Source organism: Papaver somniferum, chromosome 9 (assembly GCF_003573695.1).
Source record: "Papaver somniferum cultivar HN1 chromosome 9, ASM357369v1, whole genome shotgun sequence".
In the NCBI taxonomy this organism is placed as follows: domain Eukaryota; kingdom Viridiplantae; phylum Streptophyta; class Magnoliopsida; order Ranunculales; family Papaveraceae; genus Papaver; species Papaver somniferum.
In genome coordinates, this window is record NC_039366.1 from 72,185,918 (window position 1) to 72,213,576 (window position 27,659).

The 27,659-nt window shown below is 36.2% G+C and overlaps 2 protein-coding genes across 7 annotated transcripts; one reads left to right on the forward strand and one right to left on the reverse strand.

Annotated features, from left to right (window-relative positions):
* Positions 1-722: 722 nt before the first annotated feature.
* Positions 723-5,889, reverse strand: LOC113308870 (urease accessory protein F-like). Of its 3 annotated transcripts, XM_026557317.1 has the most exons (3): positions 5,684-5,889; positions 4,711-5,053; positions 723-1,630 (listed from the first exon to the last, which is right to left on the reverse strand). In XM_026557317.1, exon 3 carries the CDS (start codon positions 1,619-1,621, stop codon positions 893-895), a length of 729 nt encoding a protein of 242 aa, XP_026413102.1. In that variant the 5' UTR covers positions 1,622-1,630; positions 4,711-5,053; positions 5,684-5,889; the 3' UTR covers positions 723-892. The 3 variants fall into 3 exon arrangements, with proteins under 3 accessions (XP_026413102.1, XP_026413101.1, XP_026413103.1); XM_026557316.1 differs by lacking the exon at positions 4,711-5,053 and having other exon boundaries at positions 5,684-5,887; XM_026557318.1 differs by lacking the exons at positions 4,711-5,053; positions 5,684-5,889 and adding an exon at positions 3,111-3,123 and having other exon boundaries at positions 723-1,637.
* Positions 5,890-6,985: 1,096 nt separating this feature from the next.
* Positions 6,986-19,227, forward strand: LOC113308731 (exportin-7-like). 4 transcript variants are annotated; one of them, XM_026557197.1, is made up of 30 exons: positions 6,986-7,275; positions 8,419-8,479; positions 8,693-9,028; positions 9,385-9,545; positions 9,682-9,747; positions 10,452-10,569; positions 10,702-10,811; positions 10,913-11,008; positions 11,427-11,550; positions 11,739-11,806; positions 12,065-12,151; positions 12,237-12,389; positions 12,481-12,576; positions 12,769-12,828; positions 12,945-13,066; positions 13,163-13,250; positions 13,524-13,628; positions 13,714-13,818; positions 13,890-13,942; positions 14,034-14,097; positions 14,236-14,370; positions 15,119-15,231; positions 15,318-15,411; positions 16,060-16,279; positions 16,463-16,593; positions 17,201-17,347; positions 17,603-17,731; positions 17,965-18,063; positions 18,365-18,403; positions 18,584-19,227. In XM_026557197.1, exons 3-30 carry the CDS (start codon positions 8,788-8,790, stop codon positions 18,719-18,721), a joined length of 3,162 nt encoding a protein of 1,053 aa, XP_026412982.1. In that variant the 5' UTR covers positions 6,986-7,275; positions 8,419-8,479; positions 8,693-8,787; the 3' UTR covers positions 18,722-19,227. The 4 variants fall into 4 exon arrangements, with proteins under 4 accessions (XP_026412982.1, XP_026412980.1, XP_026412983.1 ...); XM_026557195.1 differs by having other exon boundaries at positions 8,419-9,028; XM_026557198.1 differs by having other exon boundaries at positions 8,419-9,028; positions 13,717-13,818.
* Positions 19,228-27,659: the final 8,432 nt, after the last annotated feature.

Genomic DNA, 27,659 nt, shown 5'->3' on the forward strand with positions numbered 1-27,659 from the left:
TTTTTTTTGTTTCTATTTTCACAACTTGCTAAAAACAAATGATGCAAGCAAGATCACATTTCTTGTACAAGGTTGGCAAGTTCCACATTTAGCCAATTTCTGTGACTTCATAGAAAATTATTTTCTTGCTTTTTTGGGGTCATACAATGGATATGGTTTTTTGCTTTTGGGGCACCTTGTTCTTGTGGTTTTCCTGTAATCCCCAGGAATAATTTTCGAGAAAAATAAAACAAAACCATTAGATTTGAACTCTGGAATCACCAGGACTGTCATTTTATTCTGTAATATGCTATTGGATTTTCACAGTGTATTCCTGTACTGTACATAGCAACTGCTGTGTAGAGATCGAATTAGGAAAATAGCTTTTATGAATTTAGATCACACTTAAGTTTAACTAAATTTCCATTGGTTGAATAAAATTTGTGATGAATCAATGTTTGAGTTGAGATACAAAAGAATGTGATGAAAATACCACTCTTTAGCTAAAGTTGGTTCATCATCTCAGATTTGGGAAATTCAAAGCTGCCTGTAATCCTCCTATCTATGCTTGGTCTGTTGTATTCAGGCAATGCTATATACATTGATAAAGCCAAGACACAAGTACACGAAAAAAAAAAAAACAGAGTGGCTGTAGTGAGCTTGTGAACAGCATACACGTTTGGCAGGTGTTATGCATAAAGAGATATACAGCGTCGATTATTTCAGTGTGTTGGTTGGAGACATTCAGAAAATGCAACACTGATGTAAAATATCATCTGAACCGTGAATCAGGTTGATTTGTGGGCCAAAGAAGGGCCGACAGTAACATATAGTACAAAACCTATTTACATGTTCATGAATCAGGTTGATTTGTGGGCCAAATGAAAAATGATATACTGAAGGGCAAAAAATTTCAAGAGCAAAACAATCTCGAGAACAAATACCCATGACATCCCTGGATTGTGTCAAGCAAAGGAGATGTTTGGCATGCTTCTTCAACAGGACGATCCATCCATTTCCTAACAATTTCTTCAGCAACATAAGCAATCTGATGCTGCAATGCAGCTGCACCCAAGGGTCCAACCAAATTTAACCTTGTTGCCGCAGATAACACATCTCTCATTGTCATAAACACATAAGCCCTCTGAGAAGTCCCACTATCGAACCCTAAAAGGCCACATGTGAGACCAAAGACAGGTGCATGGTGAAAAGATACAGTTCCTGAACCTAGTAATTTATCTCTCATGGTTTTCAATGATGGAACTTCTGGGAAAACTGATGCAGCTACCCTCAATAGCGCTGATCCTTGAGAAACTGACGCTTTTTTACTAACTTCAGTTGTCAGGGTTGCTTCCAGTGTTCTATTAAGCTTGGTCCATGTATCTAAGTTGGGGGATTTATTTGCTTCATATACAAATGGAAGAAGAAGGCTACCTGTGTTCTCCAGCAAGTGTATTACAAACGTTTTAAGATCTTCGGGCCCCATAACGGTCTGAGCTTGCATAGCGGCTTCAAGACCAAACGAGTGAGCAAAGCCCCCTGTGGGAAGAATGGAGTCTATAAGTTGCCACTGGCTCCATTGCAGAAGATGGTTCGTACGTGGAGGTTCTTCAATTTCGTCTGTTTCCATCTTACACTCCATAAATAGTTACTGAAAACTTTAAGAAATGCAGTAAGTAGTAGAAAAAAGTTACCAAAAGAAGATAACAGTAACGAGAATTTGAAGCTCGGTATGCATAACAATGTTAAGATAAAAGCACAACAACATTTTCATACACGAGGTTCACGTAAAGGACCCGACATTTCATATTCCCGTGGAGGAGATCCCAATTAAAGAACTCAAGTTTTTTGTCAAAACTTCAAGCATAGTAACTCGACGTCTTTCAAAATCTGACATTCCTTATGAAATGATATTCACAAAGAGATGTTTGGGAATATAAAAACTGAAGTACTTTCATTTAGCATATGCCCTTAAGCTATAAACCATTAAAATTTAATGAAGATATATTAAACTTGGATGATACAGAAACAAAAGCAAATCCATATAGAAAGAGGCGAGGTGGTAATGCAGGTAGAGTACTGTAATGGTATTGTTCATGAGCCATGTCATGGGGATGAAGAGGTGCGGCGTTGTGGTATGTTCGATTTGGCATAGTGGTCAGACACTGATGCTTGTAGTGGCGTGATAGATGGTGACAGCATGTAGGAAACGAAAATGGCAAAGTGGTCATTTAATGGACTTTTAGAGCCAGATCTTGTGCCATGTATGAGGTGCGTGCCGTGACACTGACATATTAATTGACCATATATATCGTGGTAAAGTGAGGTGTGACTATAATGATGATGTTGGAGCCCAAAGACTGAAGTATTAGGGGTGATAATATGATAACTTTGAACATAATTAATGGAATTGCAGAACTAAGAACTTCTTTTTTTTCAAGCCAAGAGAAAAAACACACAACAACCAAATTGTGCACAAAACTAATAATGTGAAGGTCTCCACTGACAGAAAAAATCCACTGGACAAACAATAAAAACTGCAAGATTACTCTGGGATAGTGTTAATCTCAGTTTTGCCGACTAGCATTTCAGACTGGAACTAGTTACTTAGTCAACAAGTCACAAATTTGCATCACTTTATGGCTGAACAGCAAACCACTAATTCATGTGTATGACGGGTCTTTCATAAAGAAAAAAAAATGAAATTCAAAATTCATTAACGCAGAAAAGAAGAAGAAGAAGTTAATGAAAACATTCCAACGGAACCTTATTGAAATATATATGATCCTTTATCGGTTGTTTAATCGTGTTGTATTGACCTTAAAACAGAGAAATATCTTGTCAGCATAGGACCATAGAAATCCTCGAATAAAAAAATGCCATATGAAATAGTAACAAAAAGCAGGTACAGTAACATGTAGTATCAATCTCCTAAACAAGCCTAATTTTAAGCATTGACTTTCAAATAATCGACGATTACGATGTAAATGGAAATCAGCAGATATTCAAAGCTAGAAGGTTCCGATTGCAGATACCTAAGAGTACGCTGGAAAATGAAAGGTGAAACCTATAAATTGGGGTTTCTGGCGAGATCACTGACATCAATCATATCTGTCAAATGTCCTCCTTACCTATCAGGGTAGGCTGACGAAAACAGTTGAAGAACCTCCTATCGAAGCTTTGAAGATGAACAGAAGTGCGTTTGTAACTGGGACAATTTGATTACGTGCCTTTACTCCCAAATAAGCTTCCATTATTGGGTTAGGGTAATAAGCTTGTCAAACTTAAACCTCCTAAGTTGGGTTTCGACAAACTCTGACCTGGAAGACGGTTGAACGGTTACGAGTCTGAATCACAGATTCGGGCAGAGACTCATGAGCTGATTAGGTGATGGTTCCATGAAGATGATGGACGCATCTTTACGAAATTTGACAATAATCAACAAGGGTGCATAACGGCAATGCTATTTAAATACCAAACCACCACCAACAACTTCCGACAAGGGTCTGGCCGAGATGGTGGATTATTATCAGAATACTACACATACAGGACCAACCAGCCCTACACCAATGCGTGCTTACAATCTTAAACTTCTTTCATGTGGTAGATAGATTGGTATTTGTGCCAGTACAGGCTTGGTTTTGCATGACTCAAAGTAAAAGAAACATAGAGTAAGATTATTATTTAAAGGCCCACAGACGGACGGAGAATGAGGGTCTGATCTTACTGCTAGCCAGCCTCCTTGGTCCTTGCAAAGGCAAGCGAAGATCTGTTCTTTTTGTATATAAATTTCAGAGGATTAGTTGGGTTCTCATTTATGCCATGCCATGCCATTCAATTTTACCACTATCTTATAACCTCAATATACATCAACAACTGCAACTCTTACACTCTCATCTCGATTCCAGAAACATAGGTATAGTGCAACAACATACATACACAAAGCTATAAGTACTAATGGGTGGAATGCTGAGATACGTACACAAGAAAAGAATACATCAACAACTGCAACTGCAACTCTTACACTCCCATCTCGATTACAGAAACATAGGTATAGTGCACCAACATACATACACAAAGCTATAAGTACTAATGGGTGGAATGCTGAGATACGTACACAAGAAAAGAAAAAAGGAGCACCATAACTCTTGTCAGTCTATTACCTAGTATTCATCAACAGCTAATTTCCTGTGTGCACAACAGGGAGCAAGAACCATATACCAAACCGAAACATGTAGCATTAAATCCATCCTTTTGGAGATAGAATTTAAATCTCATGGATGGTAATTCTTGACAGAGTGAGAATAAAACGAATGCAGAAGCCACTCAAAAATGATATTGGTAATAATTTGCAAAAGTATAGAGAACTTCGTGCTAAGGTTTGCACCTGTAAATATTCTCAGCATCAGAAATTTTCAGCTCAGACTAAGCCAACGTAGACTGGAATGTTAAAACTATTAAATTGAGTATATATAAATTGAGTATATATGAGAGAGAGTACCAACAACTTGACCCAAGAAACAACTATATATTTCTCATTAAACATCACTGCAAAGCAAGCCAAAAATGCAAACAAAGAGCTAGAACCTAAAGTTGATAAGATTACTTAATTGTACGGAAAAACAGCCAGGGCACTTGTACCCATATGATTGTTACATATGGATAATAATATGGAGGCAGGTTCCAGTGAAGGCCTTAAAATGACACTGGGGTTACATAAGTTTGTGTTACCTGCGAGGCCCAAATATGTATGAACCAATAGCTAATTTAGGCGAGGATGATCTTTTCACCATGTAGAACATCGTCAAAAATATTAGCTCATTCTAAAACATGCAAACTTATCATCCAGTACTTGAATTGAGCCACTAAGTTTGCCGTCAAAATCACAATGAATGGATGATATAATTGCAATTGTAGAAAATGACTGACATTTTGTGAGGATGCCCTGCACGGTCAGGAGAACATTCTCTCCAAAAATCGTCTCCCCAAAGGGACGAGGCACTGTAACAGCACTGTCATTCTAAGACTGTCAGCAGATCCTTCCGCGTAACTGTCAGCAGATCCTTCCGCGTAACTATGACAAGTAACATGACACTTGAACGTTATAATACTCTGACAGCAACTATGATACATATTATACACTTTTCCTTTAACTTTTAGTTGTATGCTGAGCATCAGTGTTTCAATGGCGTGCAAGAATAAAAATCCAACACAAAATGAGTTGCATCTTAATAAAGTCAACTCTACATACTTCAAACTATAATCTGAGGTTGCACAAAAGTTCAATGGTCAAGAAAACAAAAATTATGCTTATTCTGTGGATATGATTTCTCTCTATCAATTTTTTCTTTTACTTTTTCTTGTAAAACTAGTTCTGTGATTCGCTTTCAAACTGGTACCTAATTAGGTCAAGTCCCAAACTTAAAGAAGTAGAATTCAACCCATGAATAAGCAAAATATTTGTATTATCAACATATTAAACAAGCCTATTTTCAAGCATTAGATCTTAAATAAATATCCGCACATCAAATATAAATGAAAACCTAATGCAGAACTGAAACTTGTAAAATTTCGATTGCAGACACATAATAAGAGTAGACTGATAAATTCAAAAGTAAAACCTAATAATTCTCGGTTTTCATAAAGATGAAATAAGAGAGTATTACTGACATCAATTATTATGTCTGCGAAAGGTTCCACTTACCTGTAAGAATAGCAGCCGTAGAACCTCCTGCGGAGCTTTGGTGATGATGAGTTGGTGTTTGTAGCTGCAGTTTGAGACAATTTGATTTTCTGTCTACTCTCCCCAGTAAGCGTCCAATTTAGGGTTAGGAACTAGTTGCGTCATAGTTGAACTTAGACTTTTGACTATAATTGACCTGGGCGACAGTCGGATGGTGATGACTGAGTCCAGATGGCTGATTAAGATCACTCCACCGTTATCTCTGAAATAATTTGGCTTTGATGACCAGGGGAATCTTAGTAATTGCATTTAGCCTCTGTTGCGAATCATGGTGAACACTGGTGCTCATTTTGCGTGCAATGTGCCAACAAAGCGACTACTGTTTGTTTCCCACTTTCCCCAATCTAAGCATAGTAAAAGGGAAGCAAAGACAATAAAAGAAATCAGAGGATGAATGCACAGTATAATAGGAAATTATGAACGACAATTCAACATGCCTTTTCCTGTGAAGCTACTTTACGTGCAGTACGTTGAAATTCTGGAAGATTTAAAAACTCAAGTATTGGTCTCCTTCAATCATTGTCTCCCAACGAAATGTCCAATCTTACTGTGTGTGTTTGAAACGGTTCAAAGCTTGTCCACGGAAGTGTGGCGTTTTGGTCGATCTTAGATTCCGAACAGGATCAAATAATTGATCATTACAGACCCAGAACGGTTCAATGAACTAACACGAACAGGACAGTGGACTGGAAGTTGAACAGTTCTGTATATAGTCGTATATGAACGATTCAATGCATGCCCATGAGATATTCTTGAGTTCTCATCTACACAAATATATAATGAGATTTATAGGGGGTGAGATGAGACCACTCAAAAGAGTATCCAATGACATGCACCTCTGAATGCAATGTTCCGTTTCCATCACAATTATTTATACAAGGCTGGCAAAGCAAACCCTTTGGAAACAACGAAACACAAGAACAGAAAGAACTTACATATAACATCTGCAGCAACAATTTTAAAGGCTGAATTGGTTTGTGCTGCAATTTAACTGCACTCTCTACGCTTCTGTTCGTACCGTTAAAATATTTCTGACGGCGAGGAGTTATTTGGCTTTCGCCCATGACAATTTATGTGGCACGACCCGAGCACTTAGACCGTAGAATAAGGAAAAACACCACTAAAATTGTTGTAGAGGTGCAAAAAAAACATTATTTATAAGGAAAAAAGGGGAAAAGGATAGATGTTTTTTTTTTTGTGAAAAACAAATCTCGAAGGGAATTAGGCTAATAGTTTAGTGTGTGAGGCAGGGAGGTTTTCATGATTGCTGCAAACCATGTTGTTCCCTCGTCTCATTATATAACCAAGTCGGCAAACCTTTTTTTCCTCTCAAAGCTCTCTCATCTCATCACAGCCTACACTATTCTTCCTTCCTTCCTCTCTCTCTCTCTCTCTCTCTATTTTTTCTCTCTCTATAAACTCTGTTTTTTAGGTTTTCATAAAATCGAAATTTACCAAAATCTCGCGAAAACCTAAAAAAGAGACGAAGAAAATCCGTGAAAATCAAAGATAAAATTGTATCAACCAACAACAGACTCAATTGATTCTTGCACGTAAGATCATCTGTTACATTTTTAATCTTAAACGAAATAAAATTTTCATTTTCTTGTACTTTTATTTTTTTATGCTGTTGATCTTATTTCGATGTGTTAAACGGACATTTTAGATCTATGTATCGATGTTTAATCCAGAAAGTCAATTTGTTTTTGACGAATCAACTTGTTTTTATGTGAAATTGCTACTGAAAGTTTTGCAGTTTTATGGTTGTTGTTGGATTTGGATGGTTGTATACTTCTATTAGGATTTATCTGCAACGCTGCTTGGTTGATTGACACCTCAGAATCCTTCGGTTTTGCAAATGTCTGTTGTGAATTTGAGTAATTGTTGTGTTACTAAAATGGGATTGATATTATGATGGATGACCTGAATAAGATAATGAGGTAGGTACCTGATAGGCTGTGTTGCTTCAATGAAAAACTTGAATGAGATTTGGTTAACAAGGAAAATGTGATTGTGTAGTAACCAACATTGAGGCTGTTTTTTATTTACCTTTGGACTTGTCTATGCCTTTGATCCAATTTTGGTAACTGATTATCAAAATGTGCCACGTCGACCCTGTTGTTATGATATTCATACTGTGAATAAGAGGATTAGAACCCAGTGCATTTCGTTCTCGGTGTTGTTAAGTTATGATGTATAGGTAATAGGCCACATACAATCTTTTTAGGCTTGATGAGCCAGTTAAGTGTTTTGAATTATTTAACAGCAAAATTTAATGTGCACTATGATATGATGATATGCATGTATTGGTGAAATTGCATTGAATCACTTTTATTCCAAGTATAATGGGACAACGCCAAGCATGTTTGTATTGCTATTCAAACAGTTTTAGATGACCTTGAGTTTGAAGGCGAAGCTTTTGTCACTTTAGAGGTTTTGTCTACCTGTTGTGATTATCTTTAATGTAGCTTATTGTAGAGTGTGGACTGGTATCGTTGGTACTATATATCTCTGAGATCCAGCAAATGTAGTGAAGTTGATGTTGCCATGTAGTTGTCAATGATATAGCTCATTGCATGTAACCTTTGCTGCCCAACCATTGTATTTCGTGGCCATTGGTTTACCTATACATTCAGGCTTCACTTCGTAGAGAATAATTTTTTTCCCTTGATGTTCATTGATTTTGTTCTTCTCAGGATTGATGCTGTGATTTGTGGTACCAGTGCTCCTTTTCTGCAGAAGTTGCTAATCGCATTTGTAGGCTGTTCTCTTGAGTTCTTTTTATATTTGAGCATCTCTTGTAACATGAAACATTTCACATTTAAATATACAGTGTTGTAAATTGTAAATAATCCAACATTTCCAGTGGTAGTACTATCGGTTTCAGCTTTTCAACTTTGTGGCATTCTGGTGTTTTAATGCAGTTGCTCTAAAAAAAATTTCCCTAAATATATTACTGCATTTCATCAGATATTTGTAGATGTGTTTTGGATATCCGTGGAAAGGACAAATTTACTTTGAAGGTGGCTTGTTGAATTGAATTTGGAAGTTATTTTGTTCTGTCAATGGAGAGCTTAGCGCAACTGGAAGCGTTGTGCGAGAGACTTTACAATTCGCAGGACTCGGCTGAAAGAGCTCATGCAGAGAGCACTCTGAAATGCTTTTCTGCAAATACTGAATACATTTCACAATGCCAGTACATTTTGGACAATGCGTCGACTCCCTATGCTTTAATGTTGGCAAGTTCAAGCTTGTTGAAGCAAGTGACAGAGCACAGCCTCTCTTTGCAGCTCCGACTTGATATCCGTAATATTCTTGTTCTGCTAAAATTGTTTTGGCTAAGCTAGGCTGTAATACACAGGTTTCTCAAGTGGCTTTGTTCAGTTGCCGATCCTTAATTTCCTTGGGTATCTTTTATCTTCTTAATTTCCTTGGATATGCTGTAGACATGTCCTGCAAATCATGGCTGCTCATATTTCTTCACCAAGTCCTCTATTTGTGTTTTTTCATGCGTGACACTGAGTTGATTTTTGAAGTTCAAGCTTGTCACCATGTTTATGGTTTATGTTGGATGGTCTAGATTATATTTATCCTGCAATGCTAGCTCTGTGCTCATTTCTTATTTCCACTACTTAATCTGATCTATCTGCATTTTTATGAAGGAAACTATCTGATAAACTATCTGGCCACCAGAGGACCTGATTTGCAGCCTTTCGTAACTGGATCCCTCATTCAACTTTTTTGTCGAGTTACGAAGTTTGGTTGGTTTGATGATGATAGGTTCAAGGAGGTTGTTAAAGAATCGATGAACTTTTTGAGTCAGGTGACATGATCTTTTGATAGTGCACTTATGATGTTCTTATGTGCTATGTAGTAACTGTTTCAGGATACATACATTTCTGAAAAAGAATTACAGGTGTGAGGTGTCTAACAGTCTGTTTTTTTCTTTCATTCTCCAGGCCACTTCAGATCACTATGCCATTGGCTTGAAGATTTTAAATCAGCTTGTCTCCGAGATGAATCTGGTTGGTTTTTTTCAAGTCTACATTCTGGATAATAATATTTTGATAATCCTGAAATAACTTTCTGAACTCCATGCAGAATAAAGATAAAGCTCTTTTAGGCGTTTAACTTTAAAAATAATAAATTATATAACTCTGAAATCATTGATTGTTCCCCTGTAGATTCAAGAAAAAAAATTTAGGTTATTTTCTTTCAACAAGTTCATGTAGGAGTTTGAATATAGGTTCTCCGTTGATTGGTTACTTTTTCTTAGATCTCCGGAGGTTATTTGCTCTGTGGAAAGTAGGTTATCAGGTGTTCAGTCTCTAGGTTTTGTAACTCTGGAAGGGTTTCACTTTAGTTTTTAATACACCGAGAACCAATTTTACTTTGTTCTATGTGCTACTTTTGCACATGCTCAACAATGTTATGGGTAAAACATGTGTGAATCTTTTCCGAATGACAAGTTAATTAGCTTTTACTCTTGAGTGGCAAATATATATTGACCCAATCATTCGGTTGTTATTTACCTGAACTTTGTTAATGAAAAGGGGATTGTTAAAGATACTGCAATAGTTATTATCTTGTAATTTTTTTTTTCCTCTCGCATATTTTGTGTTACTTTGTGATGCTAATTACTGAATCTCATCATTGCTTAATTTCTTCAAAGGATCACCATAAAACTCGAATTGTCCTTTAATGTGTTTCTCAACTCTTGATCATGTAGTCTAATCCAGGACTGACATCCACACATCATCGAAGGGTCGCCTGCGCTTTCAGAGATCAGTCACTGTTTCAAATTTTCCAGATTTCTTTAACATCTCTTGGCCAGCTTAAAACTGACGGTAATACATGGCTCTTTTAAACTTACTAAGTGGGAGTGATTCTGTTGATTTTATCCTCCAATTGTTTGGTAAATTTATTTTTGTTGTTCCTGCTTTACGAAATTCTGACTGCATTGTTCACTTGATTTCCAGTTTCGAGCAGGATGCCAGAACTAGCACTATCTCTTGCCCTCAAGTGTTTGTCTTATGATTTTGTTGGGACATCCTTAGATGAAAGTTCTGAAGAGTTTGGTACTGTACAGGTAGGACTACCGTTATAATTATGTTTGTAGTTAGCTTCTCATGGAATTTTCTCTTCTTGTTGCTGCACCGAATCTAATCATGTCTTTCAACTATGTCACAGGTTCCATCTTCATGGAGGCCTGTCTTGGAGGATCCTTCAACTGTGCAAATCTTTTTTGATTACTACACAATCACCAAGCCTCCTCTCTCGAAGGAGGTAAGAATTTATTGCAAATACTTCAGAGTTGCAGTAAAAAGTCGTAACTTTCTGAACTTCCTTTTCATCGACCAGCCACTATCCATATTGTCTGTTTGATGCAAGAAACATATACCATGAAGTGATAGACCTTGTACTTGATGTAACAATTATGTATTGTAACCCTTCAGTTTGTACATCGTTCGGCTCTTTTTGTTTTCTTTGATTACTTGCTTATTCTGTTATCAACTGCGCTACCGAATAGTTCTGATCAAATTGGTTTAAATTAAAAGCCTTCCAGTTAGAATCTGTTTCTTTTTTTCTGTATATCCTCAGCGTAGTATTTGGATTGTGATCTTTATATTTCTATATATTGTTTGGACCATTTTTACACGAACGTATCATTTTAGGTTTTGATATGCAACATTCATCTTTGCAGGCATTGGAATGCTTAGTGCGTCTAGCTTCAGTTAGACGTTCTTTGTTCACGAATGATGTCGAGCGTTCAAAGTTTCTGGCACACCTTATGACTGGAACGAAAGAAATTCTGCAAACAGGGCAAGGTGGCATCTCGTTTTTCTAGTACCGTTGTTTGAATATTTTTCATTTGAATTCAGTATCTGAGTGCAAATGTTTGATATAGTATCAGACATTTCCCTCTGTACAAAGTGAAATTTACATGTTATGCACATTGATTATTTCTTCTCTAAAGCTTGTTTTCAATTCATGTGTCTTTGGACTGGGACTTCAGGCCTTGCTGATCATGAGAATTACCATGAGTATTGCCGGCTTCTTGGGCGGTTCAAAGTGAATTATCAGGTACTTTTTACTTAGTCCAGTTCTTTGTCAATTACTTAGTGATTTTTTTTTTGAACTCACCACCTTAGAGAACATATCTGTTATGCTGGTGCTTTGTATCTGTCTATGTAGGCAATGCATTCACCTCTTAGTTAAAGTGGTCAAAACTAAATACAACATTCGCTTTAGCTCGTTTAAGTCATAAAGATCCTGACATGTTTGCACACGCAAAAGACTAAATAATTTTTGTTGCTAATCTAATTTGGAGTTCTGCTGCAGTTGTCAGAACTTGTAAATGTGGATGGTTATGGCGACTGGATACGCTTAGTAGCAGAATTCACTTCAAAGTCTCTTCAATCATGGCAGGTTAGTTGTTATTCTTCTTATTTAGTTCACTAGAGGGTAAATTTTGGGTAAAGTACTAACTATGTCCTAAAATTTGCTTCATCAGTGGGCAAGCAGTAGTGTATACTACCTTTTAGGCCTGTGGTCCAGACTAGTGACGTCTGTGCCTTACTTGAAGGGAGATACACCAAGTTTGCTGGATGAATTTGTTCCTAAAATAACTGAAGGCTTTATCACTTCCAGATTTGATTCTGTTCAGGTATATCTAGTCTTAAGTGTATATATTTTGTTTATATTCGCAGATAAGACTTATTTTTCTGACATCTTGTTTTGCTCTGTACTTGTTGCAGGCTGGTTTTCCAGACGACCTTTCTGATAATCCATTAGATAACGTTGAACTTCTTCAGGATCAGCTAGAGTGTTTTCCTTACCTTTGCAGATTCCAGGTTCAATTATGTTTTTATGGATCTGTGATCGTGATAGCTTATAAGAGTTCAAGTTTCTTTATTATAACTTTATAGAAGTTGAGTTCTATCATCATCATATCAGTAAAACATTCTGCTCATTGGTTGATCATATTGATGTCCTCTATCATTTTTTTCTTCTAATACTTTCCTCTCTGTTTTACCGAGTTGCAGTATGAAAATAGTAGTCTATACATCATAAAGGTTGTGGAGCCTCTGCTACAAACTTATACAGTAGGTTCAGTTACATTTCACATAATGCACTCATTATGTTGTAAAACTAGTCAACTTGTTCACTAGATGTTTATTTTTTTGACATAAATTTTGTGTTTAATATTTTGATTTGGTAGGAAAGATCTAGGATCCAGGCTAGTGGAGATGTTGGTGAACTCTCTGTGATCGAAGCAAAACTTGCTTGGATAGTTCATATAATTGCCGCCATCTTCAAAATTAGACAGTGTACTAGCTCTAGGTAAGACAACTATCAGGTTGAAACTCAGATAGTTATATTTCAAATTAATGTAGTACTCATTATGCTGTGTTGCCTTTTCTCTTTTACTTCCTGTAGTGCAGAATCACAAGAAATAATTGACGCTGAACTCGCAGCACGAGTTTTACAATTGATAAACATTACTGACAGCGGACTTCATAATCAGGTATGCTGGAGGAAAACCCTGCATTTTATTAAAGTTCTTAGTTGAGATAGGATGTCTTAGACACAATATGAAACGTGGATTTAATATTTGTTGTCATGTCTGCAAATTTTGCCCTCTCTCTCTCTCACACACACAAACACACTCACCACTACCTAGTCCTATTCGTGTTGAATGTTTCGCTAAATTTCCAAATATCTCAATATGCGCTCATAAATGTTTGAACTTACACATTTAGTTCCGAGCAATGAGTTCATAATTAAACTTTCTTGGCAGCGTTACGGTGAAGTAAGCAAGCAGCGATTAGATCGTGCCATTCTCACATTCTTTCAAAATTTTAGGAAGACATACGTGGGTGACCAGGCGATGCACTCTTCTAAGGTTAATTCTATAACCTCGTCAATTGTTCTTCTGTATGCAAGTTCACTTCATGTTCATATCCACTGATGTATTATCTGTGTTGCAGCAGTTATATGCCAGATTATCTGAGCTCCTGGGACTCCATGATCATCTACTATTACTCAATGTTATTGTTGGTAAAATTGCTACAAATCTTAAGTGCTACACGGAGGTAATGATTTGAGATTCGTTTTCTCGTCACTTGCTCTTGGATATTTTCTCATCCCTTTACCCATTACCCAGAGTGAGGAGGTTATTGATCACACCTTAAGCTTGTTCTTGGAGCTGGCATCTGGGTAAGCTTGTTCACATATTTAAATTTCTACGTCTGGAAATTTGAACTGTTTCTCCTTCATATTGTATTCATCGACTGCTTTAATTGGTCAGATATATGACGGGAAAGCTACTTCTGAAGCTGGACACCGTTAAATTCATCATCGGGCATCATACTGTAATCTCAGCATCATAGAAGTTTTCTCTTTTTAGTTTATTTTATAATATAACGTAGTATAATAACTTTCATGAAATTATTTGTTCTCTGTACGTATTCAACTTTTACTTAGCAACTGTTATTCATCTTCTATTTCAGAGGGAGCACTTCCCATTTTTAGAAGAATATAGATGCTCCCGTAGCAGAACAACCTTCTATTATACTATTGGTTGGTTGATCTTCATGGAGGATAGCCCTGTGAAATTTAAATCTTCAATGGATCCTCTTTTGCAGGTAAGGCACATCATATTTTCTATCATTAGTTGGTTTAATTCGTAAGACATGTCTCATTTTGATGTAGGTCGTATCTATGTAGATATCACTACATGTAGAATATGTAATGATCTTTGTCGGTTAAGCTGAAGAGCATCGTTTGTGTTCGCTTCTTTACTGATATAATTGAAAACACTTCCTCATTGTTACATTTTCACTATTACATGGAATATAACGTTTAGAATCATAGATGGAAATCATTACAAAGATATATTTGTTCTCGAACCTAAAGTAGAACTTCTAAATACTAGGTATACATGTGTTCATAAGACAATTATTATCAAGGTTCAATGAGATCTTCTAACAACCTAGCAATGATACATGGCATAGAACATGAAAAATCATATAGAAAGAGACACAAACATGGATATTAAGCTCAATTGATATTAAGAATACAAATATATTATAGCCTACAAGTTCATCCTTCCACCCCAACAAAAGAATTAGATAAGGAAGTCCGTGGCATGACAGAATGATGTTATTTTGGTTAATTGATAAGCTCCTTACACACAACACTGGTTGTACAGTTTCTTGGTGCAATTCTCTTATACTGTAACATGTTAGCCTCTACATGCTTGAAGTAATTATCCGCCAATACAGCTCAACTTCTTTCATCGTCTCTTTTAGTATATTACTTACATAATTGTTGGAGAGCACTTTCTTTCCTCTTACTCTGGTTTTACTGCATGTGGATTTTCTGCCACTCCAGATTTTCATTAGTTTGGAAGCAACATCTGATGCTGCATTCCGCTCTGAAGCTGTGAAATATGCACTGATTGGGTTGATGCGGGATCTGAGAGGAATTACAATGGCAACGAATAGGTGCGCTTTTTTTTATGTCTGCAGTTGAGTTTTGTGTTGAAGAACTTCCATAAAGTTTGAAGTTGTTTTTTCTCTTTTTACTTCAGTCGCAGAACATATGGACTCCTCTTTGATTGGCTGTATCCCACACACATGGCTCTTGTCTTAAGAGGCATCTCTCATTGGACTGATACACCAGAGGTCAGATGCAGTGTTTTGGTTTTCTTTCTAGCATTTTCTAGTTCATTTTATGAACGATACATTTGATTGATTATCAAGTTTATAGTATGCTTCTTGGGAAATTCTGAAAATGATGGAATTGTTTTGTGATTTTGAGCTTGTAGAATGTTGCTGGAGTTGTGGCAGTGCTTGTTACTTATTTGTAGATTTACTTTAAACTTATTAAGAAGTCTTTTGGTCAAATATAGATCATGTCATTCAAATTTATAATCGAGGGTAACTGAGTGACATCATAACAAGTCTGCAACTATCTCTTGGGTCCTTAAGTTAGTAATTCTTGCTGTAAGTCAACTTCTCATCATGATCGGTTGTCCATTTATGGATTTCTCAACTATTTCTCTTTTATTTTTATTTTTAACCAGATGTTCCAAATCCTTCACTTGAAATTTCCAATTCAACTTGGGAAAATTGTCTTCTATTCTTTCTGATATGAGATTGTTCCATACTTCCATGTTCAAGTCTTTTTGACATAAGCTTCATTGTGTTTCATGTATCATTGTTTATTGTGGTTGCCCTTTTCTTTTATCCAGTTGCAGAGTATTCTATATAGGATAGGCAAATTATGATTTTAATGTCAAAGGTTAACTTTCTTGTACCATCAAAATGCAGGTTACGACGCCGTTGCTAAAATTTATGGCAGAGTTCGTGTTGAATAAAGCACAACGTCTGACATTTGATTCATCATCTCCTAACGGCATACTCCTTTTTCGAGAAGTCAGCAAATTAATAGTTGCATATGGATCACGGATTTTGTCACTTCCCAATGCTGGAGATGTTTATGCTTTCAAATATAAGGGAATGTGGATCTGTTTGACTATTCTTTCGAGGGGTAAGCATATTACCTGATGGCTTGTTTTGTTGCAATCAATGCCTTGTGTTTTGAGATATGTTAGCCATTCGGTGGCCGGTACAATGGTCTTTCTTTCCCCTGAAATTATGATCATTATTTACTATGGCAACGAAGAATAATCTTTTATTTATGCTTTTAACGTATTTTATGATGTTATGGCAGCACTTGCTGGAAACTATGTCAACTTTGGTGTGTTTGAACTGTATGGTGATAGAGCACTTGCAGATGTGCTTGACATAGCTTTGAAGATGACTTTATCACTTTCTATGGCCGATGTCCTGGCATTTCGTAAGGTTATACTTTTACTAAAAATTATGATTGCAAATCCATGGACTTCTTTTATGGTCATTGTCAATGAAAAATACTCGGGGAAAGTATCTTTTCATGGGTAATAGACATTTATAGGCTATTGCTTCTTTGGACTTTTAGCATATTCTAGCAGGTAAATTATTTGAAATAATGTTCTTGAGACTTATTAAGAATGATCAGGGAAATTTGTGTAATGTAGAAGGAGAAAGGGTGTTTCAGTGAATGACAAGCCAAAACTATGATGTGCATAAAAGATTTACAGAACTTGACGTAGATGTAGTTTTCTAGAGATCATAATGGAGTCTGTTCATACTGGGTATATGATTTCCTTCTATGCATCTCTTGCCTACGGTCTACCTCAACACCATAATATGTTAATATACAATTGTTGTCAAGTTAACCAAATTGGTTGAAAAGAGGAAAGTGGACTTCTAATGTAAAATAGGATTGATATGTGTTATTGCTTCCTAAGTTGGGGCAGGGTTTTCGAATGACCATGCTTGTGTGTTGGTTGCAACAGGTTATGTTACAGTTCTCATTCATGTAAGTTATAGTTGCACATCACTCACATTTTTGTTGTGTACTTTCCAGCTTACGAAGGCTTACTTTGCCTTCTTGGAGGTTCTGTTCAACAGCCACATTACATTTGTTTTGAATCTTGATACAAGCACGTTTATGCATATCGTTGGATCTCTTGAATCTGGTCTTAAAGGCTTGGACAACAGTATCTCAACGCAGGTGTGTACCGCATTCAGTGGAGATTTTTAGCACTTAGTAGCATTGTGTTATCGCTTTTCTTGTTTACATTTTCCCTCTTTATGAGTATTTTCAACTACCAGATCACAAAGAAAGAGATAGACCAAACATATTGCTGTTTCATATTAGTGTCTTTTCAGTTTCTATCCTGGAGTGAGGTGTATTAACACCTTGGTGCGTAGATATGAAGACTCCTCTTTATGTCTTTTCTAATGCTCAGCTCCCTTTTCTTCCCAGTGTGCATCTGCTGTTGATAGTTTGGCTGCTTTCTATTTTAACCATATAACAGTGGGTGATGGACCTCCATCTCCTGCTGCAATGAACCTTGCACGGCACATCGCTGAGTGCCCCACTTTGTTTCCAGAAGTAAGTTACACTCTGAATTCACAATTACAAGCTTTCTGGTAGTATAACATGGCAATGCTGTTCTACTTTTTGGTTAAAATCCTGTAAGGGATAAATATAAACATCTAACTTGCAGCCGTCTCCAATTTTGTGCTTCTGTTATTAGCATCTCTACTGAAATCTGCTCCATTGTTTTTCAATGATTTCACCCTTTTTTAAGTAAGTAAATATTTGTATACATCTTCCTTCTCCAGATATTGCGAACTCTCTTTGAAATTGTTCTTTTTGAGGATTGTGGAAACCAATGGAGTCTTAGCAGAGCAATGCTGAGCTTGATACTAATCAGCGAGCAGGTATAACTTCTATATTTTGAATAAATTCGTAACTTTATATTTGTTTCTCTTTGTGAGGAATTTTGGCTCTCTGTTGCCCCTGCGACGTGTGATATTATCAACAGCCATTATGAAGTGTTCTTACATTATCTGTATGTTCTCTTATGTGATAGTCACTTCTCCCTATCAGCTTTTGAGATTGTTGTAGCAGAAGGCAAATTATGTCGCTTTAGTCGTGCCACTCAGCCAGAGCATTTAGCTTTTCTGTAACTTCTTGAAATCTTTGTAGTTCATATATAATGGATAAACAATTTTCTTGCAGATGTTCACTGATCTGAGGGTGCAAATATTGGCTTCACAAGTAAGTGCCATAATTCATCTTACGTTGGTAAATATAGCAACCAGCGGTTTGTTTAGGAGGTTATCCAAAACAAATAAAGCATGAACAATGGAAACTGGTGTAGGCCATGTTCCTGGTATTATTTTGAACTCATTTAAGCATTGTTGAATGCTAATAATAACTTCCTTTCATCATTTGCAGCCAGTGGATAACCAGCAGCGCCTCTCCCTTTGCTTTGACAAACTAATGGCGGATGTTACTCGAAACTTGGATTCCAAGAACAGGGATAAGTTCACTCAAAACCTGACCATATTCAGGCACGAGTTCCGTGTCAAGTAGCTGTGCGCTCCTTGTTATGCAGCTTGATACTTTTTGCATGGGGCGGAATGATGATTCGTCTAACAATACATGTTTTAAGCAAATCTTCTCTCCCCGCCTACCCCATAGTAGGCTTTTGTGGATCACACGGAAAAAAGACCTTGTATAGGGGAGGAGCATGGGTTTGTTGTTCTTATAGGATAAGTGGGAAAGGGGAAAATTCACAATTGATGGGTCATGAGTTCGTTGTAATGGTATTTTGATGGTGTGTTGATATCAGTAATTGCGAAGTGGGGGCATAGCTAGAAACATATACAAAGAAAATGGGGCCCATTAGGAGAAAAAGTACTAGGGATTGCAGAAGCTATCAGCAGTAAATTGGGTGTCGAGAGAAGCTGGGGGCTTCTGTTAGTGAATAGAACTCAAATTCTTTTGTTAGGAGGAACAAATTTGTACATGAATGGTAAAACTGCTTTGTTTCCTTTAAAAAAATAGAAATGACTAGAAAGAGTTAAGAGTGTTGTATCTGTGTATTCCTTCATTTCCATGTTTGCTTGAGTTGTTCCTTATTTTTCCTCGGCAAGGAAAATAGAAAGAGGGTTTCCTTCAAAGAAAAAGTAATGGGTTTTTCTGGGAGAAATTTGTAAGCCAAGTTAGATTCGGAGAGCACTTAAAATGATGGATGGGTGGAAAGTGTAAACACTTCCGTGGGGAACAATCTGGTGAAAATTCAAGGCATGCTTTCAGCCAGCACAAGACAATAGTATTAAATGGACCACTGAGCCGGTTTATATGTAGTTGAGGTAAACCGGCTCGGCCTTCCTCGAATAAACTAATACGAGTATAATAATCCTAACTTGTAGCAGTGAAAATACGGAGAAAGTAAAGAGGCAAAGAAGGTTTTCTATTGATCAGGATAATAGGGTTACATGGAACAATATCCTTTATATACATGTAGAAGGGAAACCCTAGATATCTAGTTGGACCGCACATCTATGGGTTGTGGGCCCTACAACACCCCTCCTTGTGCGGTCCAATAGAAATTCATATGCAGTGCTTCACATTTAGTGCTTCAAATGTAGTTCTTCAAATGTCGTCCTCTCCTTAATGACTAATCAACTGCCTCATTAAAACTTTGACAAGAAAAATCCCACTGGGACAAAACCTTGGTACAACTCCTCACATGTAGTACTTCACATGTTTATTTGGTACTTTACATGTAGTTCATCACATGGAATACGGTCTTCAAGGATCGCCAAGTCTAAGTTAATTGCCTCCTTAGAACTTCGACAGGAAAAACCCATAGGGACAAAACCTGAACTAAATAAAAAGAGTACAATATTAAGAAAACTTAGAACATACTTGGATGTGTATATATTGCCTCATTAAAACCTTGACAAGGAACACCCAGCGGGACAAAATCTTGACGAAGGGAAAAGAGTATAACGTGACAGATGCAAGTAAACGTGATCTGTTGCAGATGATCACTTTGCTCCATTGAAGTTGACTAGTTGCTTCATAACTCTTAAGGCATAAAATCCTCGTGGGAAAGACAATATCCTTAGATGGGAAATCATATTCCCGGTGTTTGTTGTTGTCTCATTAAAAACCTTGCCGAGCAACAATACCCTATGGGAGAAAGTAACCTCGGTGAAGGAAAAGAGTTCAACACACCATTAGATGCTCCCCCTGATGCCAGACAATTTTCATTAGTCTAATGCAGTCAAAAGGAGTTTAACACACGTTACTTTGGTGACTTGAATGTTTATAAGACCATGTTGTTGATTCTGGAAGTTATGTTGCTTAAGAGAATATCACGTTTCATTTCTTTGATTCAGATATTTTCAGTAATATCAACGCGATCTCTATGTCTTCAACGTTCAACATACTTGATGTTTTTAGTGTTGTCTCGCTAAAACCTTGTCGAGTAACAAGACCCTTTGGGAAAAACTATTCTCGATCGAAGGGGAAAAGAGTAAAACACATTTCGAAGTAAAATATGTCGACATCATATCCTTGGATCCTCCCCTGATGTCGGCATCTCCCCCTGATTACTTTGAGAGTTATTCTAGACAGTTTCTTTAATCATGTACTTTTTGAAAATGAATATCGGTAATGACTTAGAAAATAGTCTACCATATCTCCCCCTGATTACTTTTGTTTGTTCCTTCATAATCAACAACCTTTGGATTGCAGTTCCTTTAGCATTCCTTTTTATGTCTTTGCAGGGATAAAACAAAGTCATGTCAATGGTTACTTGTAAGTACATGAGTACATTCATTGTACCATTCCGATGACGTTGCGTTGGCGCTGAGCTATATCTAGCTAACAAGTTTCCTGAGGATGTAAAATTTGGTCGAGTACATTATGCTAAGTACAACAATGCGTCTATTGCACTTAAATAGGCGAATTTCATATCCAAACACATCTTCGTCATCTTTCTTTAGACGAAATGGTCATTTACTTATTTTGTACTTCAACTAATCATGGGAGTGCTATCAGGATGCATGTCTTTGTTAAATTTCCTGACAACTTTAGACATATGCAAACTGGTGGAATAATATACCACAAACTCAACATGCGGTCGAGCTTTCCCCAGATTTTTCATCTCAAATTCATATTTCAAATATCTCTTAAGGTATCTTATTACATCAAGAGTACCCATCATGTTTGTACCGTCAACATAGATAGATACAATTCCAAATAAAGAACTAATACGCAAGGAAAAATAAATTACTTGTTTATCCCCTCCAAATCAAATAGCCACTTAGACGGGTATACCACATCCAACTGATTGCTTTAATCTATAAGTGAGCATTCTATCTAACTGTAAACGAACTCTGTGGTTTAGAGTCACTTGTTTTTGGAAACAAAAGGCCATCAAGTACTTTTGTAAATATCTATTATCTCTTGATTCTTTCAGAGATACGTAACAACCACATATATATGCTGCATTTCAAGTTCTTTTGAAATTACCAAGCTAACTAAGTAGCGGAACGCTATAACGTTCATCACTAGAGGACAATTCCAGGTCTTTGTGAGAAACCTCGCGCCACAAGGCGAGTCTTTCTACTTAAAGACTTCATTCTTCTCACTGCGCTTGGTGACAAATAATCATGTATGTCCTATAGGCTTTACACTTGGTTGGTTAGCACTACCACACCAAATACCTGTATATTTGTCAATGAACCAAGTTCTACCTGGATTGTGTAGGCCAAATGTGCTCTTTCTTGAAATTTAAACAACAAGAAGCAAGGCTCGATCTTATCTTTCTCTATTTCCTTAAGAAAATGTATATGAAGTTAATCATCAATATTCTCACACGATCTTTCCATTGACTCGTGCGCATTCTCATAATTCACTTGGGATATCATTGTTCTCTGGAATCATTAAACTTCGGAGCGTCCTCCAGTTTGATTCATGGACATATTCAAAGACAATATTATGAGATGATTTCTGATGATATAAATAAGTTGTGCCTTATTCACCTACTTCCTTTCTAGGTGAGGTTTGATCGAACCAAGTGGTATCTCGAAGTTTCTTTATGGAGCCACGACCTCAACCACACTTCCACTAAGTGTTGTTGCAACACCTTGGTCTATGGTGTATATCCATTATTTGAGGATTCGTAACCTTGCAGGTAGGTATGCAGCTGGTATGTGTGATCTCATCACTTTAGTGACATCAATGTACATTCTGAAAATCGATTATTCTTTGTCACTTCACATTTACATTTGTGGAGTATAAGAATCAATATGAGACACAGTGGGAACACATCACGACAATTCCTGTCGTTCCCTTAGAAAATACTTTTTCTTATCTCCCCCAACGTCCGGAAGACTGTCTCATTAAAGTGATAACCTGTAAATATAGTGCTAAGAGATCCCATGTCAAAAGGTTTAAAAATGCGGATAATTATTGGACATTCTTGTCCAACAGAGTCACTTGATCATTTTGATGACCCATCATAGTACGATGTGGATTCGTAGGGGCACATATTAGTGAAACCAAAAATGCGTAAGAACAAAAGAATGTCAGGCTTATATCCAGTTACGAACTGGTACGCAAAGAATGGTTGACCAATTGTGGGTCTAAAATGAGTAAGTGAAGATGCGTGTAATATTGCATATTCCCCAAGCAGTTAAAGGTAGGTTTGTACGCATAACCATGCCTTAGGCACCATCTGTAACCTTTGATGATAGCCTTTGTGAGACCATAGGGTATAGGATGCTCTGCATTGATCCTATTAAATACGCAATAACCATCAAGTCCTTTTGATGTATACTAGCTAGCATTTACAAGGGGTGGTGAGCCCTTACATGTATAATATGTGCTAGTTCCAAACGCATATTTTCTTGAGAACTATAACTAGTCCAAAATTTTAAAACATTTACCATAGCCATAAGTCACTTTAATGGTCCGCATTCTGCATGAATATTTTCTAAATTTTCACCTCGTTTTCCTTTCTAATATGTAATTTTTACCATTTGCATCTTAGGATGGTCTCAATCCTGTTTTACTGAAGACTTTGTGAAATGAGTGATATGCTCTTACTTAAAAGCATAATGGGGAGGGGGTGGGGGTTGTGCATCTAGTACTTTAGAAAACACTCAGTGAGAGATATGTCGTTACTTTGCATTCTTTCAATCTTTTTTCCCATTTTCGTTCACTCAAAAAAAATAATATTTGTATGAGTTCTTTCAAAACAATCATCATGTCACAACCAAAGTTGCTTTATAGTCATGCTCAAAGCCTGTATGAGTCAGTTCCCAACATTTCATCGTCGGAGTCAATATGGATTCAATAATCCAAATATTATAGTGAATTACATTGCATTAGATTGACTCATTAGTTTCTCTAAATATATTAGAGACTATAAAAGATGCAATCAATTACATGCTCATCATAGTGATGTTCCACATGATATCCATTTTCACGGGTTATAACAAGGTGTGATTATCTCTCGGTACATCTAGAGATTTTGCGACGTCTTTGTTCTATCTTGAAAACAAATTTTGAGCAATGTTGCGCCCGATGTTCGAATCCTCATAGTCACATTATAAGGAAATAGTTCAACAACTAATTTAAATTCTTTAAGAGTTTCGTGTAATAAGTGGTGTGACCTTATTACGTAACAAAAGAAAATCTATCTCATTTACTTTAGAGTGTTACCGTTCATGAAGATGATATACTTTTCATCATAATGTACGATTGATCCTTATAACTCAAGTACTTTTGAGTATATCTCAAGTGCTTTAGAGGATTTCAGTCTCGTAGAAATGATATCCTTTTCATTCCACAAGAGCATACACTGGATATAATTCTTCGCATAATTTTTTGTTTCTTTATTTTAGCTAATATAATATCGGTCAAACTAAGTTCGATTGAATAAAGATAGACAATAGGAAAAATTGGTAAAGTTCTTGTTGCCATTAATGTTGACGTCTAGATATGATATGACATGACCTTCTCCAAGAATATAATGAGTTCGTTTTCCTTTAAACTCCCTATATCTCATATAGTTGACTACTAATATATGATACTTGCATTACAACACTTGTACCATTCTCAGTAAAATGCTTATACCAATATTTTCAACTCTTATTCATATGAGTCAGAATAACGTCTTTGTCCCATTATAGGTAGATACATTTACTTTGTATCATTACTACTGGATCCAGAATTACATCTCTGACTCATGAAAACTTTTGTGAGTTTCTTTCCACAAAAAATGAGGTTTTCTTTTAATTACAACATATCATTGTCGAAGTTATTGACTCATTATAGTCTAACAAGTGGATTAAATCCCACTGAACATTCAAGTTTGGGGGAAAATGAATGTTTCGACAAACTTCCTTCAAAGCATTACATCGTCTTAAGTTAATATGTCGCCTTTGAAATGTTGAAGGTATGACTTCCTCTTTGAAAGGTGTATCTCTACAAGTTGAAAATTTTTATGACGAAAGTATTGTACTTGTGCATACACTTCTACATCATAGACTCTTTAATGGTGCTCAAGTACTTCTGAGTCAAAAAAGTCAAATTAGAGTCGAATTGGTTGTCAAAGTCTGGTCAATTATTTGGTCAAGACCCGGTCCATTGGGTTGACAAGGTCATGGTTAATGAATATAAACATATACGGTCCATTATATATGAAGTATTCGGGCCCATTGTTAATAAGTTTGAAACTATTAGCATGTGAGCCCAAAACATATGGTTAACCCTAAAAATTGAAAAAAATTCTTCTTTCAAATGTTCTGATCGATAGACAAATACATCATAGTCCGATGATGATGAAATTTTTACAGTTACCCCCAAACTATGTTTTTCCAAACATAATAAATTTCAATAAAATCCAACGTCCAAATAAAAGTATATTCATGTTTCCGTATGACTGTTCCAATTAACGTTTCTGTGGACACATATGGAAATATCACGTACTTTGGAGTGCTTCCCGTGGTTGGATCTTTATGAAATTTTTACAGTGATTCTAGGAGAACAGTATGTAACACATAACAAAAATACAGAATAATCTAACGGTTGGAATTCTTAAAAAATACGTTTTTCTACGCTGTTATAAATTAGGGTTTTCCTGAACGTACACAGATTCATTAAAATCCAGTTTTGGAGATTGCATCATATTCCGATTTGATTGAAATTTTACAAGAGTAAGTAACACCTAATTGGGATGAACATATTAAAGGTTCATAAAAATCTAACGGTGAAATCTCTATGTTTGATAATCATATATTCGTGAAACCCTAAAAAATACTATGAAAACAAAATTCTTTTGTGGAACGAGAATACCTGGTACCGCATCCATAATTAAAATTAATATTGATCAGAACCACGCTAATATCTTTGTGAAGGAATCCATGATTAATCTCGAGCGATAAAAATTAATAGAAAAAAATTGCACAAAGTGGTAGAGTCGTGCTGATAACGTGTTGCAGTGGAAATATGGAGAAAGTAAAGAGGCAAAAAGGGTTTTCTATTGATCAGGATAATAGGGTTACATGGAATAATATCCATGTAAAAGGGAAACCCTAAATATCTAGCTGGGCCGCACATCTATGTGCCGTGGGACCTACAACATAATTAAGGAAAACTGTGATTTTTTTTCTTCTTCTTTTTGGAAGAAAAGGTTTCGTCGAGATATTGTTGGTGACAAAGGACCATACAAGCTATAAGGGCCATCACATCGTTGTTCCGGTCTTGAATGTTTGGGAAATTTATAATCGCCCATAACCTCTCCCCTCTCCAGGAATGTTTCTGCTTGAATGGTTGTGCATCTAGTACTTTAGAAAACACTCAGTGAGAGATATGCCGTCACTTTGCATTCTTTCAATCTTTTTTCCCATTTTCGTTCACTCAAAAAAAAAAATTGTATGAGTTCTTTCAAAACAATCATCATGTCACAACCAAAGTTGCTTTATGGTTATGCTCAAAGCCTGTATGAGTCAGTTCCCAACAATTCATCGTCGGAGTCAATATGGATTCAATAATCCAAATATTATAGTGAATTACATTGCATTAGATTGACTCATTAGTTCTCTAAAATATTTCCTTCTAAATATATTAGAGACTATAAAAGATGCAATCAATTACATGCTCATCATAGTGATGTTCCACATGATATCCATTTTCACGGGTTATAACAAGGTGTGATTATCTCTCGGTACATCTAGAGATTTTGCGACGTCTTTGTTCTATCTTGAAAACAAATTTTGAGCAATGTTGCGCCCGATGTTCGAATCCTCATAGTCACATTATAAGGAAATAGTTCAACAAGTAATTTAAATTCTTTAAGAGTTTCGTGTAATAAGTGGTGTGACCTTATTCCGTAACAAAAGAAAATCTATCTCATTTACTTTAGAGTGTTACCGTTCATGAGATGATATACTTTTCATCATAATGTACGATTGATCCTTATAACTCAAGTACTTTTGAGTATATCTCAAGTGCTTTAGAGGATTTCAGTCTCGTAGAAATGATATCCTTTTCATTCCACAAGAGAATACACTGGATATAATTCTTCGCATAATTTTTTGTTTCTTTATTTTAGCTAATATAATATCGGTCAAACTAAGTTCGATTGAAAAGATAGACAATAGGAAAAATTGGTAAAGTTCTTGTTGCCATTAATGTTGACGTATATATATGATATGACCTTCTCCAAGAATATAATGAGTTCGTTTTCCTTTAAACTCCCTATATCTCATATAGTTGACTACAAATATGATACTTGCATTACAACACTTGTACCATTCTCAGTAAATGCTTATACCAATATTTTCAACTCTCATTCATATGAGTCAGAATTAACTCTCGTCCCATTATAGGTAGATACATTACTTTGTATCATTACTACTGGATCCAGAATTACATCTCTGACTCTGAAAACTTATGTGAGTTTTTTCCACACAAAATGAGGTTTGATTTTAATTACAACATATCATTGGTCGAAGTTATTGACTCATTATAGTCTAACAAGTGGATTACATCCCACTGACATTCAAGTTTGGGGGAAAATGAATGTTTCGACAAACTTCCTTCAAAGCATTACATCGTCTTAGTTAAATGTCGCCTTGGAAATGTTGAAGGTATGACTTCCTCTTTGAAAGGTGTATCTCTACAATTGAAAATTTTTATGACGAAAGTATTGTACTTGTGCATACACTTCTCATCATAGACTCTTTAATGGTGTTCAATACTTCTGAGTCAAAAAAGCAAATTAGAGTCGAATTGGTTGTCAAGTCTGGTCAATTATTTGGTCAAGACCCGGTCCATTGGGTTGACAAGGTCATGGTTATGAATATAAACATTACGGTCCATTATATATGATTGATTCGGGCCCATTTAATAAGTTTGAAACTATTAGCATGTGAGCCCAAAACATATGGGTTAACCCTAAAAATTGAAAAAATTCTTCTTTCAAATGTTCTGATCGACAGACAAA

Excerpts from the sequence above, each read along its gene's own strand:
- LOC113308870 (XM_026557317.1), bottom strand. The coding sequence starts at position 1,621 with ATGGAGTGTAAGATGGAAACAGACGAAATTGAAGAACCTCCACGTACG.
- LOC113308731 (XM_026557195.1), top strand. The coding sequence starts at position 8,788 with ATGGAGAGCTTAGCGCAACTGGAAGCGTTGTGCGAGAGACTTTACAAT. Across the intron at positions 13,819-13,889 it reads ATCTTAAGTGCTACACGGAG|AGTGAGGAGGTTATTGATCA; the intron begins GTAATGATTTGA and ends CCCATTACCCAG. Across the intron at positions 16,594-17,200 it reads ATGTCCTGGCATTTCGTAAG|CTTACGAAGGCTTACTTTGC; the intron begins GTTATACTTTTA and ends TGTACTTTCCAG.